General features: G+C 41.5%; 1 protein-coding gene across 1 annotated transcript in view; it reads left to right on the top strand.

Annotated features, from left to right (window-relative positions):
* carmil3 (capping protein regulator and myosin 1 linker 3) overlaps positions 1–12541 on the top strand; it is a gene marked incomplete at both ends in the record, with an annotated part of 88785 nt that overhangs the window by 15800 nt on the left and 60444 nt on the right. The window contains 6 exons of the mRNA XM_083888938.1: positions 556–606; positions 2535–2594; positions 2756–2877; positions 6644–6738; positions 7545–7615; positions 8000–8073. Coding sequence (XP_083745064.1) covers positions 556–606; positions 2535–2594; positions 2756–2877; positions 6644–6738; positions 7545–7615; positions 8000–8073 — 473 coding nt within the window. The remainder of the gene's footprint in view (positions 1–555; positions 607–2534; positions 2595–2755; positions 2878–6643; positions 6739–7544; positions 7616–7999; positions 8074–12541) is intronic.

Raw genomic sequence — 12541 nt, 5'->3', positions numbered from 1 at the left:
GAGAACGTGTGGGAAAGAAACAGAAGGAGGTGGGGAGATATAGAGATGCACAGTGCATGCATGGGCTATGCTAATTATGGATTTTTGAATTATGAATGAGATTAATTACAGAGGCGATTGTGCTCCAATTTTTCCTTCTCTTACTGCGCCCAAGACACTTTTAAATGGTAATGTTTCTTTTGGCAAAAGCACACTTACATCCTCTTTCTCCACCTTAACTCCGCATTAGTTTCCATCCTGACGCAATAAGGCAAAAAAAAAGAAAAAAAGTGTATTTTTTTCACATCAATGCAACACGGCTCGATAAATCTGACTTGTCATGTTTCTCGCAATCCACCCATAATCTCCGTTTCGCACAAGTGCTTACGTGCACGGTCGTCATTAGCTCTCCGGTATCTGGAGTGCTTAACGTGACTTACGAGCCTTTCAGATGAACTGCAGACATGATTTGCTCTCTTTATGGGCTGTTTGTGCTGTGCTATTTTCGCTGCAATTTGCATTTTTGCATTTCCTGCTCTGTGACAGAAAAATGAATGTGTTCTCTCCTCCCTCCAGGTCCTGGCAACATGGAGACTGTATCTCTTTCCTGTCAAAGTGCCGACAAAGGTAAATGTTCACCCACTCTGTGTTTAATTTACATTTTTTTATTTTTTGGCTTTCACTTGCCTGTTTTGATCTCACTGTATTTCACAAGGGTTATGAGAAAAATAGCAGAGGTTTGGAGTAGGAGAGGAGGGGGAGAAGATTCCTGTGCTGCTGATGATTTTCCCTGTGATAGAAGTAGAAGCTATTATTTTCCTAATCGGTTAATCGTTTGGTCCATAAAATGCTTAAAAGTCAAACCTGGAAATGATTATGTTCTCAAACGTCTTATTTTGTCCACAAACAAATGATTCTTTGTTATGTGGAGCAAAGAAACGAAGAAAATATTCACATTTAAGAAGCTAAAACAATCAGAAACCTCGTTTTAATCATGAAAAAAGCTTCAAACCGATTAATCGATTATCAAAACAGTTGACGATTGATTTAGTGATCGATTCATCGATGAATTGTTTCAGCTCTAGATAGAAGTCATTGGGAAATCGTCATTAACTAGCAGGTGACAAGCAAGCGCTAATATGTTAATGAGTGAATGTATAGCTGCTCTTATGTTTCCTCATATTTCACTCTTTCTTGGTGCATTATGTAATAAATCTAAAGCAACTGGCCATAAAATCCTCCTAATATGTCACAGAGACTCAGGAATAATGTTCATATAACAAACTGAACTCGCAACAACAGTATATACAAAATATTCGCATTAAAAAAATCTTGTTTATGTTTTGAAATCATGTTTTGGCATGTGGCGCCACCTACCGCCGTCTAACAATCATTGCAGTCAGTAGAGTCTCAGCTGCCGAGCAACCACAGGTTGCCAGTTGCAGTACGTCTAAGCTACAATGGCGGAGAAAACGAAACCTAGTATTTTGAATTTGAGTGTAGTAACCATTTTGGCCACATTCTTACATATGGTGCCTTTAAAGCTAAGCTAATCGGCTGTAACTCCAACAAGTCAAATGAGCGGGAAAAAAAAAAAAAAAAGCAGTTGTGTTGTGCTCAGTCACTCTCAGAAAGATCAAGTTCAAAGTTCAGTTCATCAATGTAAATAAATCGGCTGCGTGGCTAACAGCAAGAACCTTGCTGGTTAGCATCCTGTCCTGGGGCCATTCTATTCTCTCTATGTGGGGATGTGGTATTTTCTCCTGGTTCCATGGTTTTCCTCCCACATGTCCACAAACATGCAACGGTTCATTGGACGCTCTAAATTGCCCGCAGGTGTGAGAGTGTGGTTGAACGTTCTGCGATAAACTAGCGATCTATCCACGGTACAGCTCGCCTTTCACCCCGAGTGTCGTCCCCCATAAACCCTCGCGTGGAGGATAAGCAGAAGACAAATGATGGATGGGTCTGCAAGAGAACTTATTTTCTGTCTGAGTCGTTCATAAAACTGCTTCAAATGTCGATGCAGACGTCATGGGGATGGCTTTTCATCTTTATGAACTTATTTGTTGAGTTTGGTGTTTCCCAAAAAACATATTGGAAATCTTCCATTCAACACGTCTCTTTGATGTGTGTGGGCGATCGCTTTGAAATGAAAATAACTTGGTTATTAGTGCCATCTTAGAATTAGGCTATAATAGATTTTACACCTTGCAATCACCGACTCCATTCAAACCCACAGCTCGATCAACAAACCAGTCAGAGCTTGCGTTTTATATTTTGATGCCGACGCTTACTGAAGAAGAAATAATGACATCCTCTCTAGTGTGCAAACGTGTCAGTTGGGAAGATGGAGGGGTAAGCAGAGGAGTAGTTGGAGCTTTCGTTAGAATCTGCAGTCTTGCCATTAGATGATGCTAATTCTTACACACTGGACTTTTTTACATTGCAATATTTCAGTATTACCTTTCTGTCTACAACATTGTCAGAAACATAAAACAAGACCCAACATGTAAGATGGTTTAATTCGGTTTTCATCTTCTTGCTGATTTCAGGCAGAGGTCACCTTCAATTTCTTGGAAATCCGAGCAATGAACACCTACCCGGAACACCAGGTGAGATGGTTTGTTCGCTCGATAATGCGCTGTCCTCTGTATTAATCTAGTTCTACATGAAAGCGCCCTTCCAAAGACTGTCGAGTAGAGTACTGGTGTGTCTTGCTCTGCAGCGTAGAAGGCTTATCACAGTGGAACTCATGCATAATTCTGCATTACAGGTCATCATCGACACAGACAAGACCACATACTCGTTGAGGCTGCAGACCCAGGACCAGCTGGATCACATGGTCAGCCACATTAACTTCGCCCTCTCCCGAGTCTTCAACAACTCTATTTATGCGTAAGTGATCTTGTCTTTTGGGCATTTGCAGGTTGGCAGCTTCACTTTGGGCCAGCGTTACATGCGTGTCATGTACTGCTTGTGCTTTTCATCCAAACATTTCTGTGTCACAGTTGAGTTTACCACCCAGCAGTCACTGGGATTAAATCAGCCAGCCTGACACTGTGAGTGGGCTGTTACCTGAAGGCATTGTGTTGGCACTTTTTTTTTTTTTACCAGTTAATGCAGTGAAGGCAGTGAGTAGCAGTAACACACTTGTGGAGGAGTAGATTCGTGCCTCCAGTCAAAAAGCCATTTTGTGCACAGCTGAAGCTTGAATAGAGTTAAAATCCAGACCTGTATACTTCTCTTCCATTCTCCTATGGATGAGCAGACAAAGCAGTGAGTGTATTCCCTCATTTACAATGTCTAAGAGCAATAGAATTGACTCTGCTCCCGCTATTGACCCGCACAAGGCTATCTCGGCACTCTATCATCTTTCAGAATGGTTCTTTTCCATTAGAGCCACGATGGGGGAATTGGTTTCTACTGAGAACATATTACGAGAATAAAGACATAAGGAGAGAAATTGTTGTAGGTTTGATTGCGCTGCCCTCTAACTGATTGGTGCTGCCGCGCTGAAGAACATAATGCAGATGGTATCAAGATAACGTGCACATACGCTCATGCTCCAGGGGCGGATAATGAGTGTCGAGATGAGGTGTGGGGGGATTAAGGTCACGGATGTGGTTAGGTGTTGTGTGATTTGTTGACAAATGGGATTAAGGATGGTGAGTGTGGAACGCGACTGTGTAATCCTATCAAAAAGCCAAAGCAGGTACAGCACAGTATAATGTGCAAACAGTATTTACTCTGTGATCTCAAGAATGTGCAGTATACGTTCCCGCCTGCTCAAATGTTTTTGTTTCAATGTGCATTTTTTGTCTGTAATTACTGCTGGGAGTGTTGGCAGCTTCAAACGGAGTTCTGGAGATTCAGTTTCCTAGTTATTATTATTGTTTTTTATCCACTTTGAACAGCTTCAACATTGCACACACTCAATTTCCATCTCGTCTGCAATGAAAGAATACGTCGGCTCCAAATTAGCACGTTACTAGTGCTAGGCGCGTTAAAGGCGGTTAACGGCCCCAGCGCTAACGCACAATGAGCTTGACGTCACGTTGACTCCAGATTGTTAAAATGAGTCTCTAAAGTTACGCTAAACTTTGAAAACCGAGGCACACATACGCAGTAACACAGGTACGCTGGTTATTTGTAGCGCTGCTCTTTTCGTTTAATAAACAGACCACTCCAGTACGACAGTAGACCCGCTAAACGAGCTAATGCAGCTAACGGAGGTAACTGGTAAACGGTGCCTGGACTCCGGTGTCGCGGCACGTAAAACATGATGTCACGGTCAGTTGTCATGAAACGCGTTAACTTGGTTTACGTACGTTAACCTAGTACCCAGCACTACACCTTACCCAGGAAAGTAAGACAGAATTGGAGAATATTATGCAGCTGTATTTCTTTCGGTAGGCATAGATTATCTGTAACTGTGATACTTTTTAAGATTTTTTTTTTAAAAACATTATTTTATAGCAAGAGTTCTCTGAAAATGCAGTGCTCGCAGGGACCGGCAGAGTAATTTCATCAGTCACACCTGGGAACAGTGTTGTTAAAGTGCTTCACTGAAGCAGCAAGGTGTTCACCGTCTTTGCTCAAGGGCACTACAGCAGTTCGAGCTCAGGGGAAGACAAAGCATAATATTTACCATTCCCCTTTTTCTCTAACCTGTAATTGACACCAAAGTATTCCTAATCACAGCACATCTTGGCAAGCAGCGATGACTGTGACTTTCCCCCAAAACGGTTAAAGGCGATGAAAAATGAGCCGTACGACAGAAGGTTCTTCTGAGGGCAATTTGACTGAAATATCTCAATAGCTGTTAGATGGGCTGCTTTAAAACTGCGGAGAGACATTCATGGTGCCCTAAGGACACATTCTAATGACTGGTGATCCTCGTCTGACAGAGGAAAATCTAAATAGATGTGCTTCCTTTGCTACCTTGCCACCAGATCTTTGTTTCCTTCAGGTTGACATTGCTAAACTCCTCCTCCGTCTTCCACAAAGAGATCCAGCCTCCCTCTGCGGAGCAGGCTGTGTGCGTTATCATCAGTAAGCACGTCGTTATGGTGTCACTTGTGCTAATTCAAATCAGCTCGAGGTCCTGCTCCTTGTATTTCTTGTATTCTGGTTCGGCTCGTGTAGATTGAGGCTACAGGAGAACTTGGTATCAAGAATAACTTGACTTCAAGTATCTTAATTACCCCCCGTGAGCAGTGTCTCGCAGCCACTGCTGCAACTGCTCAGCGAGCTGATAATTGGGCCAAATCTGCAGGCTGACTTAATGTAATATTTGGTTGTTGTCAAACCACCAGCACGAGTCTGTTTCTGTACGCACAACACCACGCGGCTCTCTCGATGACCCCTGCAACCCTCCGACACCTCACAGTTTGTCTGAATCCACATGTCCGCGGTCTACCGCAATGTCCCTGAAAGTTTGAGCACCAACCGTTCAATCTGCATTCCATCGAGTGAAGACTTCATGAAGACTTTCAGAGAGTCTGCTAACTCTGCTTCACTACTTTCTTCCATTTGTGTTATAGGTTTATTGATGTAGTAGCCTTAATGTTGTTTAAAATTGCACACACACAGTATGACCATAGTGAATCATTTATATTTGCAGTAGCTGATTTCTATTCATCGACGGTGCTCAGTTGAGTATACAGATAATATTTTACACATTCGGATCATATCTAACATATCTGATTTAAGCTTGTCAGTATTGTATTGTTCAAGTTCACCAACCATGGTGCTTATCGTCCACCATCAAAGATCTGACATGGTACGACTGTCCAGAGGAGCAGAAGCTTGGATGTCTGTGTAGCGCCACCATGGGGTTGATTATTGCTGTGCATTAGCAAGAATCCTGATAGCAGCGGTGATGATACATTGCAAGATATTGGGACATATTTTGGCAAATTATTTTGGAGGAAAATAGATGATAGTATATGAGTGGACACAGCATACACTACCGTTCAAAAGTTTGGGGTTACCTATACAATTTTTCCAAGTTTTTCATTAAAACTCACAAGTTTATTCATCAAAAGAGTTGCAAAATGAATAGAGAATATATAGTCAATACATTGACAAGATTAGAAATAATGATTTTTATTCAAAATAATCATTTTGCCCTTCAGTTTGCTTTGGTCAAAGAACCAGCAAAACTGTTTTCAGCTGTGCTAACATCATAACACAATGATTTTTCTAATCATCCAATAGCCTTCCAACGCTATTAGCAAACACAATGTACCATTAGAACAGTGGAAATGGGCCTCTATACACCTATGTACATATTCCATTAAAAAACAGACGTTTGCAGCTAGCATAGTCGTTTACCACATTTACCACATTAGCAATGTATAGAGTGCATTTCTGATTCATTTAATGTTATATTCATTGGAAAAAAAGTGCTTTTTCTTCAAAAATAAGGACATTTCTAAGTGTACCCCAAACTTTTGAACAGTAGTGTATGAGTGGACACAACATATCACTGGTCAAACTTCTGAAGTCTTCAAATTGAGCGACCAGTCGCTTCTTGTTGAGAGTGTTAGCATGCTGACATTAGCGTGTAGCTCAAAGTTCAGCTAGAGCACTCTGTGGTTTTATGAAGCTGCTAGTCATGTCTGTTAACGCTCGTCTTCTGAACCCCTTTGTCTTTCAGTCCTCCCATTTGTCGAGCCGAGGGTGACCTGACCGATGAAAGCCACAAATTTTCACCGATGTCCGAATCCTCGCTTGAGGCCCAGAAAACCTGCGGTCAGTCTGCTATGTACTCACTGTACACACACAAACACACACACACACACACACCAAACCATTTTGGATCTTTAAGTGGGTCAGAGGACCATTGTTGCTGGGTGCAGGGTATCCGCTGGGTTTTTAAAGGTCGTTAAAAGTCTTAAATCCAATCATTTGAATTTAAGGACTTAAAAATCTCCTGAAAGGTCTTAAATACAATTTTGAAAGGTCTTAAAAATCTATTAACGTTACTTTTATTTAAAACATGCATAAACTTTAATTTTTCTTTGAAATGTTTCTATTTTTGAGGATGCGATAACATAACTACAACATGGAACTAAAGTAGGCCACCTGTGCTGCACGGTGAGAATTTATGGAGCACCACTAGCTGGTGTGCTGTGCGCGTGTTACAGCTTAGCATAGCAGCGGAGAAAACGTATGAAAGCCCACAGCTAAGCCAAATTGTTTGCATAAGATGGGTAAGTGCAAGTAGAACGATTTGTGGCTTCAATTTTCCTTCATGTCTTTTGTACCTTTTTGCCCGTATGGGTGTTAAATTGTATTCATTATAGTCTTAAAAAAGTCTTAAATTTGACTTGTTGAAACCTGCAGAGACCCTGTGGGTGGATACCACACCTTTTGCTAGTAATCCTGTTAATCTACAGCAAGACCTTTTTACGGTGCATCTCTTCTAACCGCTCGACCTTCACCACTGACCATTTTTGTCTTGTTCTTGCTGACTTTCATCTTTGACCTGCAACGTTTCTCTTCACTCCTTCATTCCCCCTTTCTCATATGTGATGGTTTGCTTGTTCGTCTTTCAGGAGGTTTCTCTGAGACTTATGAAGCTCTTTGTGACTACAATGGGATCGGCTGCAAGGAAGAAGTACAATGGGTGAGCACACTGGAGTTTTGTTTGTTGTGCTTTTGTTAGAATCTCTCTTTTGTCTAAAAAAAAATAGGATCTTTGTATTTGTTTCTTTATCGTCTAAACCAGGGGTGTCAAACTAATTTTCACAGAGGGCCACATCAGCATAATGGTTACCCTCAAAGGGCCAGATGTAACTGTCATACACAATAAATGTAACGTAAAATAAAGGTACTACTCTGTAACATATTGCTAAATAACTTTCTGTATTTATTACTTATTCAATTTCACTTGTGGGCCACATAAAATGACGTGGCGGGCCACATCTGGCCCCTGGGCCTTGAGTTTGACACATGCGCTCTAAACCTTTCTTTGTTCTCTGTTTTTCCATGCCCTCCATTTCTGCTCCAGGACGTTGACACCATCTACCACTCTCAGGACAACAGAGAGTTCAACTTGCTGGACTTCAGCCATCTTGACAGCAGGTGACACAGGTTTACTGACATCTTAAACACACGCAGGCTTATTTGAGCACCCCAGCGTGCACCGATTACAAAGATACAATTAACTTACACCAGAACGAAACAGTGCAGTGTGTGTGTGTGTGTGTGTGTTTGTGTGAAGATTTGTTCTCCAGTACATTGGACTTGCAATGAAGCAGTGGCAACAGGGTTTAAATGCTGAATTTCAGCATTAATTTGAGGTTGTTTACTTCAGCTTCGGGGGGCGTTTAGGGAACACCAAGTAATTGGGTACAAGCTCATTAAATTAGATAGTTGTCAGTTCTGTCGCTGTCAATGTCTGGCTGTTTTTATCCCATAGACATCAGCAGATATTTGGCATGCTCTTTTTTTTTTTTTTTTTTATTAAATGCTCTGCCAGAACTGCATTGCAGCCCTCCTCGATTTTTATTTGTGTTTGGGTCGTTTTGCCTTGAAGCACCGGCTCATTTGCAATGACTTTTACCAGCTACACACACGCATTCACGTAGAGCACTCTCCGCGAGGACACTCATAGACGTAATGCATTCCCTACCCCCTTACTTGACCTTGACCATCACAACTAAATGCCTAACCCTTAACGTAAGCCTGACTCGAACCTAATTCTAACCCAGAAACTAAATCTTAACCCTCATAAAGCCTTTACAATTGAGGCAAACGGATCAAAATGTGTCCTCACAGCCTACTATAGACATGTACACACACACAGCTGGTGCATACTACTCCTCTGATAATTGCTACCCACTTCAGCCAATTCACCCCTTCACTCCGATTGAAATTGCTCTGTGTGTGCGCCGGAAAATGAATGCAATCTGCATTTTGTTTTCGGTTTAGCTGATAACTGTAGCCTGGCATCAAGATATTTGAGCAGCAAAAGGCATATGCGCATGATTACGCTACCGTTCAAAGGTTTGGGGTCACCTATACAATTTTTTTGTTTTACATTAAAAGTCACACTTTATTCATCCATAGAGTTGCAAAATGAATAGAAAATATAGTCAAGACATTGACAAGATTAGGTATAATGATTTTTAACTGTTTTCTGCTGTGCTAACATCATTGCATAAGGGTTTTCACGGGTTTTCTAATCATCCAATAGCCTTCTAATGCGATTAGCAAACACTGGTTGCTGGAAATAGGCCTCTCTACACATATGTACATATTCCAAAACTAGGTGTTTGCAGCTAGAATAGTCGGTTTACCACATTAACAATATATAGAGTGTATATATGATTAATTTATATATATGTTATATTAATTGAAAGAAAAAAAAAAGTGCTTTTCTAAGTGACCCCAAACCTTTGACGGTAAGCGTTTGTGTCGAGCCTGGCTGGATCAGAGCAGAATATATCATTTATATATTTCTTTTCCACTCACCTGCCCTGCTGTTCACTGTTATTTAACACAGGTTTGCATTAAATACATTTTCGTTCTGTATCAAAACCCTACATGAATGCTCTGGCCGGGGGGAATTTTTTGTATCCTTTTTTTTATTAAAGCATTATATAAGGCACTGCATTCTGGAGGCACTGGAGCTTTTGACTTCTGCTCTCCCATTTGCTTTTCTGACAGAGTCGCTGCTTAGTGTCATATTTGCCGCATCTCGTTGTTGATAAGTCAGACAGTCTGAAACTCTGTTCCTGGAGAAACCCATTGGCAGTTCCCAGCAGATGATGTGATTTCAGTGAGGATTTTAACCAATTTTGAAACCGTTGTTATCCATTGTGCTGAAGTACAGACCCAAAACACTTATTATACTTATTATAAAGTGTTACCAAATGTTTCCCAGATGGTGGAGTTCATCTCCTCAGCTGTCAGTCATAAGTGGCTTTTTGTCTATCAAGGCCTGCGCTGGGTAAACTTTGTGTATTAGCCTTTCCTCTGCGTCCCTGGCTTGCTCTCTGTCTGTGTTCAAGTCGGTTAGAAGATGGAGGAGATCATAGAAAGGGGGGAATGATATGCATGTCAATGGAAGAATCCAAAGCTCTGAAACAGCTGTAAGATGCCACATGTCTTTTTAAGTCCCCCGTCTCCTTCCCCAGACATATTGTGGGAGAGCGCAAGTGTCGCTTGAATGCTGCCGATCATAAAACGAGCTGACATTTGACATGCAAATAGAGGATTCAGAACGGGCTTCCTTGATTTGTTTAGAGTACCGTTGTTTCCTTCGATAACCCCGAGGCCTGTGGAATCTTCCTCCCTTTCTTGTGCCTCAAACAACAATCCTAGATGGAGAGGATACAGTGACACTTGAAAATGAATATCTCATGTAGGGGTGAAGCTTTGCTGTGCTGGTAAATCAAAAAGCCATTCATGGGGAGTATGATTGCAGCAGCAACTCATGAATACATTAATGTAATTCATATTGAGAGCTAAAATCACTGCATCGCCTTGTTTTTCTGCAATATTTTATATAGCGCTTGATAAAGTGAAAAGGCTTTGCAGTGGAAGCCGTCTGCCTGTGCTGTTATTTAAAGTGCTAGGTTTTTTTCTGATGTATGATTTTTATGAGTGCCTGACGCCATTGTAAGCACTGACTTTGTGGAGCGTGCTGCGGCTGCACTGACCTCGTCGAGAACCAGCCTGACGAGACGAGGACATCACCTCTCTTTGGAAACCTGACAACATAATCAAAAAAAAAAAAACATATTTTAGCCACTGAACTAAAGGCTCACTGAATAAGAATGCTGCCTGCTTAAGTCTACACTATCTAAAGAATGTTTTTGCTACTTTACCTTGCTGGTAGACGGCCTTGTTCGACTGAAAACATTCGTTTCTGAACACAGGAGTTGTTGATCCAACAGCACTAGACCAGTAGCTCCCTTGTCCCTGCAAGTTACAGTATAAAGGCTGATTTTCTGTATGGACTTTGGTGCAGAAATTGTACTCGTCTATAAACATCGGTCCATAAAAAGCAACATAAACATTCTCGTGATATTATGAAGGGGCAAATCTGTTTTTCTTTGCTGTTATATCAGTGAGCATCAGTGTCCTGGACGCCGTAGTCATCACCGACAATGTGTTTGTACCTCATACAGCCACACTTCTTGTTTCCTTAAACCCACAACCCAAAACAAGAGGCTGAAACCCTAACCCAAAAACTTTCATAAAAAGAATTGCAAAGAACAGGGGAATCTATGAAATCAATCGAGTGAGTGTGCCGATGACTAAAGAAGCAATCTAAGAATGGCATTTTCTATCATCATGTGCCAGATCCTGTTTGTGGTACGTCACTCTTTCCTCCCCCCGACTCCCCTGATTGAGCCCATCTAGCATTAGCACAGCGTGACAGGATGATGTTTTTTCTGCTGACAAGTGTACGTCCAAACACTGTCTCCTGTCTTTCCTCCTTTTCCTCTTTACTGAAAATGGACACCTCTTGTTATCCACTTCCTGTTTTCTCTCTTCCTTTTAGTTCTCTCGTTCTTTCTCTTTCTGAATAATACTCAAACATCAAAATGCACGTGTGTGTGTGTTTTGTGAGGACCGGGTTCAGAATAGGGTTGGGATTGGGTTCATCCAATCCAAGTTACTTATAAAGCACATTTAAAAACATCGTTGACAAAAGCCGAGTCTAAAAGCACTAGAATGACGACATTGCCAGAAGAATATGATTAGAGACTGTGAAAAAACATCAAAAATACCATTTCTGCCCAGGCTACCAACAATTTTGTGAACAATTTTCTCCAGGATTTTTGAAAGGAACGGAAGTGCCGGTGCCCCAGGTGACTCTAATGGGGAGGCTAAAGTGGTAGAAGTTGAGTGCACAAACTGCTCAAGATTAAGTCAGTGGATAAGATCGATAAGCCGATGGCTTATGAAGAGAACACATTAATGTTAAAATCCCTGACAATTATGACCCGCTCATATTTGGTCATGATTACACAGACGAGAGGAGAGAAAAGTCATCCAAGAAGTCCCTTAGTTGAGGTTAAAGGACTCATATTATAGCCTATTTCCACAAGTTAACCTAGTTCCCTGGTGTCCTAATGAACATGTCTGTGACATGCTTTGGTCAAAATACCTTAAGGATGAAGCACCACAGCAGTTCAATCACTCTGCCAAAACAGCCCTGTTCAGAACGCTCGCTTTTGAGTGTCTGTCTCTTTAAATGCAAATGAGACACAGGAAACTACGTCAGCGTCACTGAGGCTCCGGCAGCTAACAGCAGTTAGCATTTGGAAAAGCAATAATTTGGCGACTTTAGCCGGCACATTGCCGTCATATATAAAATATATCCACTGGACACATAAATCCTCTGATGCTGGAAGTTTGTGTAGAACTTGTCTGCACTGTGTAGACAAGAATAGAACACTTTCTGGACTTCCGCTCTTCCGGATACTATTGCCCTCACCTGCACTCTCGTGTTTTTTTAGGGACAAAGCGGAGCTCCGCGAAACAACAATTCCAGGAATGTCTCATTGTGACGTAGCAATGAGTGCGGAAGTCAACA

This window comes from Microchirus variegatus (genome assembly GCF_963457635.1).
Source record: "Microchirus variegatus genome assembly, chromosome: 5".
NCBI classification, from domain to species: Eukaryota; Metazoa; Chordata; class Actinopteri; order Pleuronectiformes; family Soleidae; genus Microchirus; species Microchirus variegatus.
The sequence above is the reverse complement of the archived record's forward strand: the minus strand, read 5'-3'. Positions and strand labels throughout refer to the sequence as shown.